General features: G+C 38.4%; 1 protein-coding gene across 1 annotated transcript in view; it reads left to right on the forward strand.

Moving 5' to 3' along the window:
• The first annotated feature begins 633 nt into the window (after positions 1 to 633).
• EMB1138 (DEAD box RNA helicase (RH3)) overlaps positions 634 to 19,620 on the forward strand; it is a 58,885-nt gene continuing 39,898 nt past the window's right edge. The window contains exons 1-5 of the mRNA XM_088984106.1: positions 634 to 1,513; positions 2,663 to 2,799; positions 2,886 to 3,300; positions 10,662 to 10,760; positions 14,559 to 14,783. Coding sequence (XP_088840232.1) covers positions 1,082 to 1,513; positions 2,663 to 2,799; positions 2,886 to 3,300; positions 10,662 to 10,760; positions 14,559 to 14,783 — 1,308 coding nt within the window. The 5' untranslated portion in view covers positions 634 to 1,081. The remainder of the gene's footprint in view (positions 1,514 to 2,662; positions 2,800 to 2,885; positions 3,301 to 10,661; positions 10,761 to 14,558; positions 14,784 to 19,620) is intronic.

Consider the following 19,620-nt stretch of genomic DNA (forward strand, 5'->3'; position numbering starts at 1 on the left):
TTCTGGTGAAGTAGGAAGTTGGGGTGAACAGGAGTAGGGCTGTTAAAAAGAAGACCCAATCCGACCAAACTGACTAACTTGAACCGACTTAGTAGTTAGTATTAGTTCCTAGTTAGTAGTTACAACCTACTTAGTTCCTACTTAACTAAGTTGTCTCTATCCTAGTTACAATCTAACTTAATTTCTAGTCTTCTAGTTATGAATGACATTAATGGCAAGTATTATAAGACAATTAGACAATGAAGTTTTTGGAAAAGTTCAAAGGATCCTAGTTTCTATGGTCTTTTACACCAAATAAGCAATCAATTACAATTATAATTAGGTGTCGTTTTTTACTTAGATTAGAAGGTTTATTGAAATATACAAAATTCGGTCTTCTTTCTCTAATACAGTTTGACTTTCTATTTTCTTGATAATTTCTATTCTAACTTGGTCCGCCCCCCCCCCCCCCCCCCCCTCCCCCCTCTTAGCCCTTCAACTCAAACACAATTTCTAATACAATTTAGCTCTCAAGCATGATTAAACTTAGAGTTGAAACCGATCCAACCTGACTCAAACCGACCAAGTCGATTTTGATTAACATGGGGTCGGTTTTGGTTTTAATTTTAGGTAACCCGACCAGGTCGGGTCGGTACCGTTAACAGCCTAAAACACAGGAGGCCGGAGGCGGGGAGAAAAGAAAAGTCTGATATAAATTAAAATCCTGGCATATATCTGTTAGAGAAGGCAACCGAGGTGGAGGTTCGTAAGGCCATACGTTGAGTCCTGGCCTTATCAAATCTCTGTTCGTCTCTTTTTTCCTCCTCACCGGCGCTAACACCGCCACGCTAATTCCTATATCCGCACCTCCCCCACCGCTTATCGTCCTTTCATTCTCAACTCCCATACTACCCAAAAAAACCTCATTCCTCGTTTCTCATTTCCCATCTCACTAAACCAACTTCCTCTTCTGAACTCCAGTTTCAGTAGTGTCCAAACAAAGCTTTTAGCAGGGGGAAGGAGGATTTATTTGCTTAGTGAACCAAATTCGTCATATTTAACAGGAAAGTTAGTACATCTTTCTGTCGCCTCAAATACAGCCATGACTTCCATTTTAGGTGTCTCGTCTCTTTACCAAATCCCGTTGCTAGAACCTTCCAGAAGGGCGTTATCTTCCGTCTCCCTACCTTCTTCCGACAAGCTCAACCAGTTCGGGTTCCTAAAGTCTGCTTCCAGTAACCCCATTGAAACTACTTCTTTTTATCTGAGAACTCGGACGCTTATGGTCGTTCCTTCTGCCATCTTCACGCCAAACTCGGTTTTGAGCGAGGAGGCCTTTAAAGGCATCAGCAGCGGATTGCCAAAAAGGTCTATCGAGGAAAAGGGTAACGACGTCAAGTACGACTCCGAAACAGATGGGTCGGGGGCTGAGGAAGGCGCTGAAGGCGATCTTGCCATCGCCAATTTGGACTTACCGCAGCAGCTTGTTGATTCGCTTGCGAAACGAGGGATTACACACCTTTTTCCCATCCAAGTAAGACCTACTGTTACCTTGAGCCTTTATTTTATTTATTTATTTATTTATTTTTTTGTGATTTGTTATGAACTTCGAAGTTCTTTATTTGCATTGATACACTGTTCGATTAAGCTAGAACCGTGTATCTATCTTTTATCTATTTATTCAAAGGAGGGCCTTGCTACATTTTTTTTTTTTGGTTTGATGGACGAGGGGCTAAGTGCTTCAACATTAAGGGAAACATGTGGACAATTAAAATTAGCGAGACTACTGATGCTGTTATACTGTATAATTTAAACTGTAGCTTTACGAAATTCTTCTCATTTGTTAGTGCTGCAAGTTAGTGCTAGTTTGAAATATAAACATGTTAACGTTCTTACATCTGTCCCTTTGGCAATTCAGACACTCTTATTTGTTGCATTCATCTAAATCAAGGGGAATTCGTGCATCAGTACTAGGAGGGGCGATCTCCAGCTGGGGGTGGATGAAGTTGTTTTATTTGGTCCCGCTAAACTTGATCAAATATCTAGTCACTGGTACTCATGGCCTGGTGCAATCACTAAAGTAGATTGTTGACCCCAACCATCAACCAAATGGAATAACCATGGTTGTCTTAATCACTGAGCTGGGGCAGTCTCTGTCAAAAGTTCTGGGTGGGGTCCACTGAATGGACCATGGTCAGTCATGACAATCCTGCCATGCATAAAACAATAACATATGCACATTCTTTCTCTTTGGTTAACAAGCCCAATAAAGTTATTTATCGATCTTTATTTCCTAGGCCTTTATTCCAACTGGCTAAAAATAATGCCATGGAAAGATGATTATACTTGTCAATTTGGGCCAGTGAACTAAAAAGTCTGTTTAGAGATTCAATAGAAGATGGATCCAGGTGAGCCTACAGTAAATTGTTCTTGTATTTCATCTTACCTATTGAATAAGGGAAGAAATCTTCTAGTGCACGAGTTGCAATTAGTCGGTAGTTTCAACTTTCAGTCGTCATGTCCAATATGGAGTTTAGTTGATAGGTTGATGCTAAAGATCATGACAGGTTTAATCCACCTTTTATCCCGCCTTGGAATAGGGTGTTACACAAGATGACGATTCTAGCTACCTATTAAGGGGCTGTCTGTTGCAATATTAACTTATTTTCCTTTTGTTATTCAGAGGGCCGTGTTGCTACCAGCCTTGGAAGGTCGTGATCTCATTGCCCGTGCAAAGACTGGGACTGGGAAGACACTGGCATTCGGAATTCCAATAATTAAACGCATTACAGTTGATGATGAGGGTCGTAGTCTTTCAAGGTGCTGCTCTTATGCTGATTTAGATGACATATATACCATTTTTTGTTTTGTTTCATTATTAAATTTATCCGTTTGTTGTCTTGAAGGCGGTCGGGTTGTCTACCTAGAGTTCTGGTCTTGGCACCAACAAGGGAGTTGGCCAAGCAAGTGGAAAAGGAAATCAAGGAATCAGCACCTTATCTGAACACTGTATGTGTATATGGTGGAGTTTCTTATAACAGTCAACAAAATGCACTATCTCGTGGTGTTGATGTGGTAGTGGGAACTCCAGGGCGTATCATTGACTTGATCAATAGTAATAGCCTCAAGCTGGGGGAGGTTCAATATTTGGTCCTTGATGAAGCAGACCAGATGCTTGCTGTTGGATTTGAGGAAGATGTGGAAATAATATTACAAAAGCTTCCATCTGAGAGGCAGAGCATGCTTTTCTCTGCAACAATGCCTGGTTGGGTGAAGAAACTGGCAAGGAAATATTTGCATAATCCTTTGACAATAGATTTGGTAAATGTTCTGGTCTGGCACTTTTGCACTTCTGGGATTGAGATGATTATGAATGTAGGCCAAGTTTTTGTGTATATGATCTCCTTGCATTGTGAATTTGTCATCAGTTTTGTTGTTGTTATTCTTTTGAGATGAAATTCTGTAGTTAATCATGCATAAATGTGTTTTTGAAGATTTTATATCTGTTTACAATTCATTATGTGTGACATGCTGTTGATTTTTAAACTAGGGTTATCCTTCTTTTATTTATTTGTATGATATTCATTTGGATCCATAGAAGCTAATCTTATATTAAAAAGAATAATTCATTATGAACATAATTGTTATAGAATGATGGGAGTGAACTACATACGAGCCTTTGATTCATTTTTGTCATTAAATTGATCATGTTATAACCACTTAATGGTGTTGTACGTCTTATGCTGATATCTAGGCTTATGCTCTCCTTGATGTGTTGATCTTGCATATCTGATTTCTATGTTATGAGTGAACAATTCCTTTTTATTCTGTTGGACTTTGGCAAACAAATGGAACAGAGTTCATCAGAGGCCCTCCAATGTTGATGTTCTTTCTCATTTTCCAGCTCAATGCTCATTCAAATTGTTCTATGGTTGTGTCATCTAGCTTTTCTTGCTAATGTAAATGAGTTAGAAATGATAACATTTTCTTTGTTTATTTTGTTTGAAGGAAGAGTAGAGCATATCTAGGATGGCATGGTGGACTGATCCTGCCTTGTAAATGAATGTAGTCACGTGAAGTAGCTTTATTTTAATTACTCATAAAAAAAATACTATTGAATAACTGATTTCTCTTTTGCATGACGGGTTGCATGGTCCAATTGTCCAGGTCAACAACTATTTGAAAACTTGGGATTTACAGTATGTCTTACACAAAAAAAATCTGTTTTGGTAAGAAAAACTAAATATTTTGGAATCTATGGTTCTAGATGGAATTTTGAGGTGAAATTTCATATAATGAAAGGTTATTGAAATGTACCAGGCGGGGTAGTTAAATATGAGGGCATTTGAAGGTGGTTTGGCATGAAAGAATGATAATTACAAAAATAGGAAAATTTCTGATTTTGATTTAAGCTTGAAGAAAACATACTCTGATCATTTCCAATCCTTCATTAGATGTTGAATGAAATTCTTTGATGAAGAAAGTAGAAATCACTGATTGCAGATTTAGTCGAGTTTCTTGTGAAAGGAAAGAGTAGGAAGATGATGATTTCAGCAGTAGAGAAGAAAGGAGAAGAAGAAAAGAGTAGGAAGTCAACCAGGATTGTAAAAAAAAAATTAACCCTAGTCGCCAACCTCTCATTATATTTATACTTAACTTAAAGGATGTGATATTACAAGGATGCCCCTAGTAGGGCGACTTAGTTCGGTCATGCTGGATTGGATTATGGGCAATGTTAATTGCTTCATGGTTATCATAGTATAACATCATAGGTTCTTCTGCCTGTACACCAATTTCTTCTAACAGGGAATAGATCCAGAGAAGTTCTGAAACTTCATGTGCCATGGCCCTGTATTTGGCTTCAACACTTGATCTTGCCACAACTGTTTGTTTCTTACTCTTCTATGAGACATGGTTACCCCCAACAAAGGGTGCACACTCTTGAAGTTGATCTCCTATCATCAAGGCATCCTGCCCAATCTGCATCTGTATAAACCTCTAGTTTCAACTGTCCATGATCAGTAAACAATATGCCTCTGCCCAAGTGTCCTTTTAGATAAGCAAGAATCCTGTCAACTACCTCCTAATGCTGGACTCGTGGAGCATGCATGTATTGACTTACTACACTTACTGCATAGGAAACGTCTGGTCTTTTCATAAAGAAGTATAGCAGTTGACCTATAAGTCTCTGATATCTCTCAATGTCTTTTATTGGTTCACCTTCTGATGCATTGATTTTATGGTTCTGATCAATAGGGGTGCTGATTGCCTTTGTTCCAAGCTTCCTTGTCTCTTGAAGAAGATCCAAGACATACTTTATTTGAAAGATAAAAATTCAATGTTTTGATCTTGCAACTTCAATGCCTAAGAAGTATCTCAGTTCTCCAAGATCCTTAATCTCAAATTCTTTATGTAGGTTCATTTTCAGACCATCAATCTCACTCAGATCATTCCTCGTGATAACAATATCATCCACATAAACAATTAGGACTGACACTAAAGATCCCCTTCGCTTCACAAACAAGGTGTGATCGGATTGAGTCTGAGTGTAGCCAAAAGCAATCTAGGCATTTTTGAATCTGTCAAACCATGCTCTAAGAGATTGTTTCAAGCCATAAAGTGACTTCTTAAGCCTGCATACTTTTCCCTTTTCAGTATCATTGTAAAAGCCAACAGGAAGATCCATATACATTTCCTCTTGCAGATCCCCATTTAGGAAAGCATTCTTCACATCAAGTTGAAACAAGGGCCAAGAGTATGAGGCAACAAGGGAAAGAAGTATCCGAACAGAGGTCATCTTTGCAACTGGTGCAAAGGTCTCTAAGTAATCAATGCCATATGTTTGTGTGTACCCTTTTGCAACAAGTCTTGCCTTGTACCTTTCTATACTTCCATCTGCCTTATATTTTACTGTGTAAACCCATCTGCATCCAACTGTCTCCTTGCCTTCTGGTAGATTCACAATGTTCCATGTCTGATTCTTAATCAAAGCTGCCATCTCTTCTTGCATAGCTGTCTTCTACTCAGGTTTGGAGAAAGCCTCACTAACACTCTTGGGTATAGACACTGAGTCAAGAGAGGAAAGAAAAGCACTATAGGAAGGAGAAAGTCCATTGTAGGATACGTATTGTGAAATACAATGAGCAATACACTTTCTCTTCCCTTTTCTGAAAGTAATAGGGAGATCAAGGTTATCTGTAACAGGGTTGTTAGTAGAATCAATGGGAACTGGAATAGTAGCGGGACCAAGAGGAATACCTGAATCCATGTCAGTCGAATCTGGAGTCTCCAAGGAATCGATAGGAAGTGATGTGAGTTCTACTGTAGTGGAATCAACCTCCTTGTGAAGTCTCTGTCGTAAGTAATGCTGAGAAGCAGAACGCAAAGGAGGTGGCAAGGTAGGTAACACAGGGTGGTGGTCAAGCACAGGAATAGACATAGGGACTGGAACTGGGAGAGGAATAGACTACTGACTCACTTCCCTAAAACACACCCCCTGAGAAGGATTATTTGAGAAGAAGTACGTGGATTCAAAAAAGGTGACATCCATGGTAACATATGGGCTCCCAGAGACTGGATCATAGCAGCAATACCCTTTTTGATTCTCTGCATATCCAAGGAAGACACATTTCTTTGCCTTGGAATCAAGCTTCGAGCGGTGATGACTGAGGATATGTGCAAAGCAGACACACCCAAACACCCTGAGAGGAATATGAAACATCTCCCCCTGAGGAAAAAGGATACTGGATGGGGTGCTAAATCCAAGTATACGAGAGGGCATCCCGTTAATCAAATATACTGCTGTGAGAACTGCATCACCCCAAAATCGAACTGGAACTGTAGATGTGATCATCATGCATCTTGTAATCTCAACAATGTGTCTGTTCTTCCTTTCTGCAACACCATTCTGCTGTGGACTGTAGGGACAACTGCTCTGATGGACAACACCATATTCTAACAGATATGAGGCAAGGTGTCTTTCAAAATATTCCTTGGCATTGTTGGATCTGAACACCTTTATTCTTGTTCCGAACTGTGTTAGCACCATCTGATGAAATTGCCTCACCAAGGATGGTACTTCATCACGGGATCTCATCAGGTAAATTCAAGAGTATTGTGAGAAATCATCCACAAATAAGAGAAATATCGATAGCCTCCCATAGAAGGAATATGGTAAGGGCCCCACACATCCGAATGAATAACATCAAAAGAAGAAGAACATCTTTTATTACTAGGTTTGAATGAATGTTTACAATGCTTTCCAAGTTGACAACCTTTACACTCCAGACTTGACAAACTAACAGACTCAAAAAATTTTGGAAACAAAAAACTCAAAGAAGAAAAGGGTAAATGGCCCAAACGATTATGCCAAAGCATAATTTGACCCACAGACTCTGACTTACTATCCCTGCTGACACGATGACTTTGATGAGGAGGAAGTACATCCAAGAGGTAGATTCCGTTTACTTCACGACCACTCTCAATCGTCCTCTTTGAATCCAGATCCTACAAAATACAATGACTAGGAGAAAAAATTACTAAGCAGTTCAGGTTCTTAATCAAACTACTAACAGATAACAAATTAGTGCTCAATCTGGGAACATGAAGGATAGAGGGTAGAGAAATAGAATCACTAGTCTTAGTAGATCCCTTTCCAATAATAGGAACATGGGATCCATCAGCTGTGGAGACCCTATATCTGCCAGAACAGAGCTGGTAAGTTGAAAAAATAGTAGATCTCTGGGTCATGTGCTTTGAGGCTCCAGAATCTATAATCCAAGGAGGTCCTTCCTTACTAGAAGTAGAAACATAATTTGCAGTGACGTGTGAATTACCTGTGTGAGCAAAGGAAGTAGAGTGGACTCCACCAGTGCCACCTATACCTTGTTGTCCGCTTGCGGTTGAATTGGAACTGGCTGTATCCCGTTGGTTCAGAAGTTGTCCATATCTCTCAAGTTCGGCCTTTACTGCAGCAGCTGCAACAGACTCCAGAGCAGCTGTAGTAGGAGGGGCCGGAATGTCACCAGTAACTGCCATGTGTGCATTTCCCTTCTTATTTTTCAGTCTAGTCGGCACAAGATGTGGGTGAAGCTTCCAACAAGTATCTCTTGTGTGTTTAGGCTTCTTACAGTAGTTACAGATCAAATTTCTTTTATCTTCCTTCTTCGATTTCACTGCCACCCTGATCTCCACTTTGTTTAGGTTTCATAGCACTTACCATGGCAGACTGATCAGAAATAAGATTTTTCATCATCGCATCTCTCCTGCACTCCTCCCCTGACACAAAGGCATATGCCTGGGAGAGAGTAACACTGTCCCTGGAAAGAAGATGCTTTCGTGCAATATCATACTCAGGATTAAGGCCAACAAGAAATTCAAACACCCTATACTTCTCTAGATGTTTCTGATAGGTAGCTGCATCCTTAGTGGTTTCCCAAGCAAATGTCTCTAAATGGTCAATCTCCTGCCATAGGGTTTTAAGGGCTGAAAAATAGGCTGCAACAAGTCTATCTCCCTGCCTTGTAGAAATAATATGATTTCTCAATTGATAAGCCCTAGCAACATTCTTCCTCTGTGAATGGGTTTCTGCAACCCATCCCATATTCTCCTGTACCCATCGGGAGTTGCTAGTTTCGGGTTTCACCTCTTCACCAGTGATATACCCTAATTTCCCACGAGCACCAATGGCCATCTTTGCAGATTGTGACCATTCTAAGTAATTTGCACCATCCAACCTAACTGTAGTAATGGTTCCAGCCCCGAAAGAGTCTCCCACACCTCCTCCCATTGGTTCCATTTCACTCCCGGGCTTATTTTCAACTCCGTGACCCTCCATGCTTCTCAAAAAATGTAAAGAAAATAACTGAAATTTGCAACAAGATCAAACAAAACACTTTTTGGAACCAACAACACCTTTCTGGTGTCCTAGACTTTCTTCCCACAAAAGATTCATTTTCTGTGGGATGGGAGAAGAGAGAGAAGAGGCAGCCGCTCTCTCTAGAAGCCTCCAAATCAGGTAGGACTTGAATCACTCCTTACAGAAAACTCCAAGGAACCCTAGACCAGCTACAGGGCACACAGAGCCACAAAAAAATCCAAAAACTGGGCTTACCTGAGAGCTTGGATCAGCTTCTTAAATTACCATGCAGTCGGCCGATCTAGGGCTGCATGAGAGAACGACTCAAGGAACCTTTGGCCTGCTTTGATACCAAGTAGAAATCACTAATTGCAGATTTAGTCGAGTTTCTTGTCAAAGGGAAGAGGAGGAAGATGAAGATTTCAAGAGTAGAGAAGAAAGGAGAAGAAGAAAAGAATAGGAAGTCAACCTGGATTGTAAAAAAATATTAACCCTAGCTGCCAACCTCTCATTATATTTATACTTAACTTAAAGGATGTGATATTACAAGGATGCCCTTAGTAGGGCGGCTACTAATATAGCTGAACAGTCACAACTTAAAAAAAACATAAACTAATGGGAAAGGAAGGGGAGCCTATACCTATGCATATATAGACACTTTTATGCTGTATTTGGTTTGAAAGAAAAGGGAAAGGAAGGGGAGCCTATTCCTTAATTGAGTTAATTTCCCTTCCTTTCCTTTCAAACCAAACATGGAGCCTATTCCTCCCCGAACTAACGAAACTCAAATTTATGATTTTTCCATTTATTTTTATTTGATATTTGATAGGTAATTTTGCCACTCAGTTTCCAAGAGCTAAGTAACTCTAGAAACTAATGATCTAAAATTGTAAACACAACTTAACCATAACTACACAAATCAAACTAAAATGCTGGACCCGACATGCAATATGTAAGATGACCAAAATACCCCTTATGTCTAAAAGTAAGAAATACCTATAAAATACAGATAATCCCAATTTGATTTGTTTGCTCCCACATCATTGTCATGTTATATAGAATTTCTGGCATGCATTGTTCTGTTAGTTGTAATGTGTAATAATCTAACAGGATTGCATTGTCTTTTCCTTTTTTTCTTTGAAAAAGGTAAGGTAATTTTATTAGACGATCACAATATGCAACAACCACAGAGTAAAAACAAAGCATTACCATACCTTGGAATACAAAGATACAAATCAACCATTTCACAAACAGATTACAGGAATTTCCATGTGGATAGATGATTAAAGTCTTTAGGAGCAGCGGTCCATGACCCAATCCTACAACTGGCTATCCCGATCAGTTCCTCCCTGGATTTGGACTTATTGTTAAATACTCTATTGTTCCTCTCAGTCCAGATCATTCAAACCACAGCAGCAGGTACCAATCCCCACACAATCGAACCTTTCTACTCATGCCAAGAGGCAGCCAGCCAGCAAGTAGTTTAATGACAGTCTGAGGAACAACCCAACATAGCTTAGCAGCCCTCTAAGCAGTCTGTAATTTTTGTTTTCTTTGTACTAAAATCTTTTTTCCTGATCTGTAACAGATCATAGTCATAGATCCTTAAAGCAAGATCTTTTCCATATTGTCAAAAAGGAAACAAGATACAAGTTTGTTTCTAATTTCTATATATTTAATAAGTTTTTTTTTTCTGTTATTTTGTTTAAGACTGTTTATCTGGCTATGTTTGTGATTTACATTTATTTCCATTAGCACTTACTGCAAGTTAATTTTACACTAAAAACAAAACTTGTGGTCTCAATATTGTTTCTTTTGTCTGTAGGTTGGTGATCAGGATGAAAAACTAGCAGAAGGAATCAAGCTTTATGCAATACCAACAACTGCAACCTCAAAGGGCACCATTTTAACTGACCTTATCACGGTATGCATGAGTTTACCTTTCTAACTGGTATTCGCGGGTGTTAGAAGTTGCTTTTTATTTTCTCTTTGATTGGTAAGAAAAGATTTCTTAGGTAGTAAGACAAACTGTAGAAATCAAAGAAATGTGATCCCAGCTGTACAATGGAAACCCATTAAATATACAGTTTTTATGATTTCCAAATATAAAACATAAATTTTCCAGTCTCTTGCATTGGTAAATGGCTTAACTCTATAAGTCTTGCCAAGGATTCCCAGTCTTAATATAAAAGCCCATGGCAACATGATTCTGTTTTTGACAGGTAACCGAACCAAGGGAATGCATTTATTAAAGAACACTACAAATACAACCATCTAACTACTTTAGTGGTTATAGGATTTAATAGAAACCTCTCTAATTGGGGGCAATATAGGAAACTTATTATGTAAATCAGTAAATACAAGGTAAACTTATCATGGGCTTCCCTCAATGCAACACTGCTTGGCCAACCCCTCCTCTAGCAAGTCTCAGCCATGGTGTTACATAATCTTCTAATTCATTTGAACAAGATGTTTGGCCTGAATACTAGATCCATAGCCTCTCTTATATGATGTTGCTTAGGGCCGTCAATGCCATCTCTGAAACAGCTAATAACCACATGAAAATGTCCTTCCTGTTCTATCTGTTTTGGTTTGAATAATGATAGGAATCTGAGACCTTGGAGCAATGATTTTTGTTTCTTCTATTACTGAATCTCTACTGTACTGGGCCTGGGTATGCCATCAAGGGTATCACCTTTTCATTCCTATAAGCACCTGAATTTCTAATATAGCAACACCAATATTGAGTTTGACTAGTTCTTGAGGAGGTGGTATCCAATCTTGAACTACCATCTGCCAGTTTAGATGTATTAGAATTAGTCACTACTGACAAACTACAAGCCTTCTCATCTGCACCCAACATGGAAGTCAAATAGTGATAATACCAGTCAGGACCTCTAGCTGCAATTGGCTTGAGAAGATTCCTTGGATTTTCGAGTGGCCCACTGAATATCAATTCAAGTGCATCTCCATAAAAGCTCTCCTCCTTGTGGGGGGAGATGGTTGATTGAATCCAAAAATGTTAGGAAAATTGGGAGGCACCATATAATATAACACCAAATTAGGTAGAAAAAAGTCTGCAGATTGTGACTTAGTATGTGCAAGTCATGAAAATGTGGTAGGTAGCTTCATCTGTTGTCTTGCAAAGAACATACATATGGAGGAAATAGGGCCAGGTCTTTCTTTTATGCTGCTTTATTTTCCAAATTTTGAATTTGTAAAGCATAATTTCTCAATTAAGGACTCTAGTTTTATGTGTTACCAAATGGATTTGACTGGAAACACCTCTAGTGGAGAGCAGTGCTATGAAAGTACCAACTAGTCCATCTACTAGTTAGTTGAGGGTAGGATGACTGCATCTAGGGATGTCAAGGGTCAAGTTAAACTGTAAAGTGTAAATCCATCTTGACCTAACCTTTAGGGTTGGCTAAGGTTAGGATTTTGATACCCTAACCCAACCCTATACATATATAGGTTTGGCGTACCCACTATGCTGGGTCATGATACCCCTACATATATAGGTATTCTTGTAATTTGCTATGACTTCTAACTCCATAGCCTTATTGTTTAGGATTTCTTTTCATGTTTATTTTGGTTTTTCTTCTTTCACTAATGGAGGAAGTGACACCTTAGAATCTATAAACCTAATTTCAACTTAAGTAAATGGCTTTTTGATTTTCAAAATGTGTCATAAAAAATACAATTGAAAGACTTCAGGTTCAGTCTGGTTGGTATTGGATTCAACCCTATAGGGTTAGGTCAGGCTCGGAAATGGCATGTTTCTGAGTTAGGTTGGGTCAGGTTCGGGTAGGAACATTAGAAGGTTGGGTTAGGGTCGAGGCAAACCTGTACCAAACCCAACCTGTCGACATCCCTAGTCTGTATCACTAACTAGTCAGTTATTTGAAGGTTTTATTTGTACATATTTATTTCTAATTACTTGTAGTAATATGATTATCTTTTTAGTTTTTATATGCACACTGTTGCTTCAAGTATTTATGATATATAGAATAGAAACAAACTTGAAGTAATATGGTGTATCTTTTTAGTTTTTATATGCATAATGTTGCTACAATCATTTATGATAGAGTATGTATATGATAGATAGATAGATAGATAACTTATTTATGGGATAGCATCAACATCTTAAATTTAAGTAAAAACTGTACTGCACTCCACCTCAGAATTCTAAGTTCCACTGCATACCTACAACAATTCAAAATTTAAAATGCCCCCACCTATAACATCAATACCCACCTTAAGAGGCCAAGATGACTAATCATTTGTTTCACCACATTGACAACAATGGTTGAGAGGGGCTTGTTATAAGGGTTGAGAATTAATAGGAAAGGGAGAAGACTCCTTGTGGATGATTGGACCAGATATGACTATGAAAGCTAGTAGAGTCTTGAAAACATTTGATACACAAGGAGGGAAATGATAATATGAGTTTCAAAACCATGGGTACCTCCTTGGAATGCAAAATCTTATAAAATACTAGATATGCTATACCGGTATGTTGTGAAAGAGGCATTAGATAGGGGTGTTCATGGTTCCCCGTTAACCGAACTGTGTGCACATATTTGAAACCGAACTGGAACCTTTGGTTTTTGTAAAATGTGAAACCGAAATTGAATTGAATCAGTTGATTAACAGGCCATTAATTGATAAATTTGGTTTTCCATTTTTTGGTTTTTTATATTATAGATGGATGGATAGATATGTCTTTTAAGTGGTTGAGGATGTTTGCTAATGGGGACAGAAAAAAGGGGGACAAGTACATCAGTTGTATTGGGGTCTAGTATCTCCCTATGCTTATTCTGCTCCCCACTGAATGGTTCATCTGCTTTGCACAGAACTTCCCTATCCTTACTCTCCTGAGCCTCCAACTTCCTTTTGGCTTCAACTAAAGCAATTAACAATGCAAAAGTTAGGTCAATCCCCTCTATCACTATTCGCAATTCAAATGATTCACCTGCATAGAATAGGTTAACATTCGTCGGATCAATTTAACATCCCTTGTTTCAACAAGAATTCTTGCAAATAGATCTGATATCATAGTCAGATGCGAAAATCGAAATTCCTGAATTTACCACAAGCATTCCCAATTGATTTGAGTGCTTGAGTGCTCCAATCATGTAGCTGTATGCCAGAACATTGATCCACATGAACAATCTCCTCTTTGAGATTTTGATTTGTCCCATTGCTGGTGGCCCTTGTCTAATCTCAACTTCAGAAACAGCAAAAGCCCCTTTTCTCTCATTCAGTCACCTTTTCTGCATCACCTTTATTCTTAAAACTAAACGTGGATGCTCCTGTAGATTGTCATGTAGAAGATTCCTAAGTTTTTTAGGGAAGCCTTTTTTTTTTGATGAATAACATAGAATTTATTAAAAGCAGAATTAAAGTTACACCAAGGGTAGCCTCGGTTACCCCTGAGAGTTTAAACATTACAAAACCACCCGACTTTACTTTTGAAGTTACATCTGAGCCCAGAAACAGATTTCCCTGTGCACCCCCTGTTTTGCTAGTTAATCTACCAGGCTGTTTAGCCGATCTTGGGATCCTTTGAAATTCCACTTGCATACCATCTGAAGAAGGTTATTAATCACCTTCTTTAGGGAAGCTTATTAAACATCTGACTAGCAATTCCATTCCCATATATATGTTTATATATATTCCAGTTAAAATTGTTTTTTTTTTCATGTTTTATTAATTTCAGGTATATGCAAAAGGTGGGAAGACTATTGTTTTCACACAAACAAAACGGGATGCCGATGAGGTGTCAATGGCCTTAACTAATAGTGTTGCATCAGAGGCACTACATGGTGATATATCTCAACATCAGAGAGAGAGAACATTGAATGGGTTTCGACAGGGGAAATTCACCGTGCTTGTTGCCACAGATGTTGCAGCTCGTGGGCTTGACATCCCCAATGTTGATTTGGTAAGTCAATAACAACTGTATTTATTCTTAAATATTAGGATTTTGTATTGCTACTTCATAACCTTTCTTCTGTGAAGAGAATGAATCCTATCAATGAAGCAAATTGTGTTCAGGAGAAGTTGGATCATACTTATTCTCCCACAAGAGGAGATGTATGAATCCCATTGCTAAGGCAAAGTGGGCTGCATGCAAAATTTGTTCGTAAATCATTCTTCCATTTTCTGTGGGTTTTGTTAATGAGCAATGACTTAAACCCTAGTCAAAATCTTAGACTATTGGCATTGTGTTGAAGGATGCACAATATCTCAAATTCAAATACGAAGATGAGTTAATTGTTTAAACTTCATGTTAAACAACATCTTAAATTCGTCGATCTATTTTATCTTAAATTTGGAGTGTCAAAATTCACTCAATTGTGAAGGGCATGGGTTGAACAAGTTTTTTATTTGATCGGTAATGAATTGAGCAAGTTATACCAATTTACAGATAGCCAACAACTGTGTGCAGGATTCTAGTAATGTCAAACTTGGTAAAAAAAGTGAACTTTTTGGATAACTTATAGGACTTTTTGTTAGTTTTAACATTTGTTCACTATGAGTTAGAACCAGTGTTCTGAAAATCGTAATCGTATGGTAAGCCGTAAAGGGGTTTGAGTCAAATCGTATCGTGAATTGTATCATAAATCGTAAAATTTTTTTCTTATTTTTTCAAACTCTGTTAAAACTCTAAAATATACCTAAATCTCTCTCTCAAAAAAAAAAAAAAGAAAAGAAAAAATGACTTTGCACAAGCAAAGTCATGCAAAAATGAATGAAAAACATGGGACGGAACCCCTGTTTTCATGCCAAAAAATGATTGAAACAAATGGGGTGGAGCCCCTGTTTTTATGCCAAAACACCGAATGAAATAAATAGGACGGAGCCCCTGTTTTCATGCAAAAAAACCAACTGAAATAAAGAAGAAAGAAGACAAGAAGAAAGGAGGAAGAAGAAAGAAAGAAAGAAAGAAGAAGAAATCAATACAAACCATGCACAGATAATATAAAAACAGTAGAAATCAAAAAAAAAAACTCACCTTTCAATGCAGACAAGTAGAGGAGGTTTGGAGCTTCACCGAAACAATGGAGGATGGTTTTTTCTCTTCCAGTTTCCTGCCAAGTCTTTTCCTTCAATTGTAAGTCATGTTTGATCTACCAAAGTGGATATTCTATGTTTTATAACTAAAATGACGAATTTTCCCCTCTATGTAAAAGAGAAACTTTAAAAAGGAAGAGGGTTAAGTGGTCATTTAATCTTAAGTTAAGCTTTCAAACTCTAATCGTATGAATCGTCCAAGAATCACGATTTATGATTTACACTAGCAATTTGCTTACAAATTGTACGATTCGATTTATATATATGATTTGCATCATTTTAACCCCGATTCAATTTGAATCGTATATCATACGATTTTGAAAACATTGGTTAGAAATTAGGGAAACAACTCTATATAATGCGATATTATTGCAGTGAAAGAGATGAAAATATTTGCTTTTGCCTTTGCTTTATTTGGTCTCAATGCCAAACTTTCTTAATGGTGCACACTCATCCATGAATTTATTAGGTGATGATTCCTAATAGTTTCCCTAGATGCTGATTTTTAAATAAGCCTTGGTGCTGATTCTTGGGTTATTTCATTCTTTTTTTTCTTATTTTGCAGGTTCATCTTGCATTAGTTTGGTATCACAATTTATGGTTTATCACTTTATTCTTACAAATATATACGTACATATATTTATCCGTATGTCCAGATTCACTGTTGATTAAGGGTATGATGTTACATGATGTTGAAGTTTTTTTATTAGACTTCTTTGTGTGTAGACTCTAGATTGCTGGAATGGTCTTTTTCTTAGTAAGTCTTTGAAATATTAAGGAATGTGGTAGAAGAGAGACTGACCAAGCATAGGTGGACTATACACAGATAACCATGGTACTATTTTAGAGGTTGGTGATTCCACAAAGACTGAAGTGTTAGCAGTGCTATATGGATTGAAATTGGGCAGATTTCTTAACCTTAGAACATTAGTGGTAGAAAGGGATCCCAGAGTGATAGTGGGCTGGCTAAGAAATTATATTAAGTTTTTGTGGCAATACAAGGGGAAATAAGATGCGTGGCTTGGGAATTATAGCCACCTATTTTTGGTTTCATAGATCGACAAATGGTTTGGTTGATACAATGGCTAAACAAGGGGTTAATAGGATTGGAGTAAAGCAAAGTTTAGGATCTGTGAGTGTGGAAAAGACAGAATTTTTTGAAAAAATTGCCCAGTTGGATGCTAAAGAGAAAGAGGGTCAGCTTGACCAAGATGACTTAAAGAAAAGGGAAGCTGCTAGGGCTGAGTGGGGACAACGAATTTGGAGGGCAGAAGTCTACTGGAGACAGATCTAGAATTCAGTGGATCAAAGAAGGAGATAACAACACCTGTATCTATCATAAGTTTGCTAATGATAAAAACTGGATGATGAGGTAGAAGTTGATGATCAGGATTGTCATAAAGACTGAAATTCTCAAAGTCTTAAATTTCCTCTACTCTTCCAAGAGAAGCTGGAGACCTTTCCTTGAGAGATGGAATGGGCCAAATTGTTAGATAACAAAATAACTGGATTGGAAGTGGAGTTCAGTGAAATGGAGATAAAGGAGGCTGTTTTTTTTTTTTTTTTTTCCTTAAATGAAGACAAGGCATCTGGCCAAGATGGATTTTCTTTGGATTTCTTTCATGAATGCTGGGATATCATTAAATCTTATGGAGGTGTTCAAAGACTTCTATAATGCTGCTAAAATCAACATCATTAACAATTCTACCTTCATTAAGTTGCTTCTAAAAAAAGAAGGGGTTCCTGAAGCCAACAGAGGAACAAAAATAGATGGGACAACAACTTGAACCTAGTGGTCGATCAAGACTACAGTCAGAGTCTTGAATCCGAAAGTAAAAGAAAAGATTTCAGAAGGAGAAAAGAAGAAAAGAGGGAGAAAAGCAGAAGCACACGAAGGGTTTTAGAAAAGAGAGAGAGAGGGTCGAATTGTTCTGATCTGCGGACCCACTCTTAATATTTATATGTTTACTAATTGTAAAAAGGCTAAATTGCCCTTATTGCATACATGGAAAATAAATAAGAAAAAAGCTGAAATAACAAACTGTAACAACAAACTGAAATAACTACCAACTAACACTGACATAACTAACAAAGAATACATGCTATGCTGCCTTACAAACACAGTGGGGACCACAGCTGTGGGTCCACATGAATGTTCTCTACACTCCCCCTCAAGTTGGGAATAGATATTTGTCATTCCCAACTTGCATAGGTCTGCCTCTAACTTCTTCCTTGGAACAGACTTGGTGAGAAGATTTGCGAGCTGCATGAGGTGATATACGGGAGACACACTTCTTGAGATGAAACCCTTTCTCTAACAAAATGTCAATCGACTTCGATATGCTTAGTTCTGTCATGCTGTACCGGATTGTGAGCTATATTAATAGCAGCCTGATTATCACAATACATCATTAAGGGCTTCTCATAATCAATACCCAACTCTTCAAGTAATGACTTCAGCCATAGGATTTCAGCCACACCATTAGCCATCGATCTATATTCAGCTTCAACACTAGAACGAGAAACAACACTTTGTTTTTTACTCCTCCAGGAGACAAGGTTACTTCCTACAAAGGCACAATATCTAGAGGTAGACCTCCTGTTATCAGCACTCCCAGCCCAATCAACATCTATATAGACCTCTATCTTCATGTGATCATTATTCTTGAATATTATACCTCTACCTGGACATCTCTTCAAGTATGCTAATATTCTCTCAACTGCAAGGAGGTGAGTAGTTCTAGGAGAATGCATGTATTGACTGACAATGCTGACTGCAAAACTGATGTCTAGTCGTGTGAGACAAAGATAGAGGAGTTTTCCAACCAACCGTTGGAACATAGCTTTGTCTTCAAGAGGCTCTCCACCCTCTGCACTGAGTAATTCTAGTCTTCGAAGATTATCGGTAGGAGCAGGGAAGGATGAGCGGAAGAAAAGAAGGGTGCTAGTGGCTGATAGAGGAGTGATAGATTGGAGAAGGGTTCTGTGTACAGTGGCAGGGGAGTTAGGATTTGGGAGTGAAGCTATGTTGTTTCCTTTTGTAGAGACTATAGCCGTGCTTGATGTAGGCGACTAGGAGCTAAGTTTTAAAGCAGTAGTGGTGGATGGAGTTCTGATACAGGTTCAGAACTGGAGTCCAATAATGAAGTCGAAGTCCAAGATGGGTGTGTCCGGTTGAAGCTTGTAGGCCTTCCATTTCACCTTTGGTGGAACTCTGTTCTTGTGCACATCGTGCAATGTCTTGGAGGCATCTTGGTGAAAGCTGATAAACGAAATCTGGGTGCCGTGGAGTTACAGGTTGCTGGTGTTGAAGGGATAGGATATCCATTAGATGGACACCCAAAGATTGCGGAATAAGGGGCGAATTTCAAATTTTTTTTCTCTCCCTTCAATTGGGAATCACATTCCCTATTTAGAAATCATATTTTCAAGGATCATTCTTGAACCATAAACTGAACCAGATCTGAACCAAAAGGAGTAGGAAGGGATTATACCTGATACGGAGAAACAGTATCTCCCAATGGAGGTGTTCACGCCCAAGGAAGGATCCAAAATCTGCTTCCACTAAAGATGGTGCAGTGTAGGGTGGAGCAGAATCAACAGTGTTCTTCCAAAAGAACTTGACCCTTCGCAAGAACCAACTGGATGGCTTGTGAATACAACTCCAATCAATCTTTTCTCCAAAAGATTGGTATCAAGATCAG

Source organism: Nelumbo lutea, chromosome 4 (genome assembly GCF_056320005.1).
Source record: "Nelumbo lutea isolate HS-2025 chromosome 4, American lotus-T2T, whole genome shotgun sequence".
In the NCBI taxonomy this organism is placed as follows: Eukaryota; Viridiplantae; Streptophyta; class Magnoliopsida; order Proteales; family Nelumbonaceae; genus Nelumbo; species Nelumbo lutea.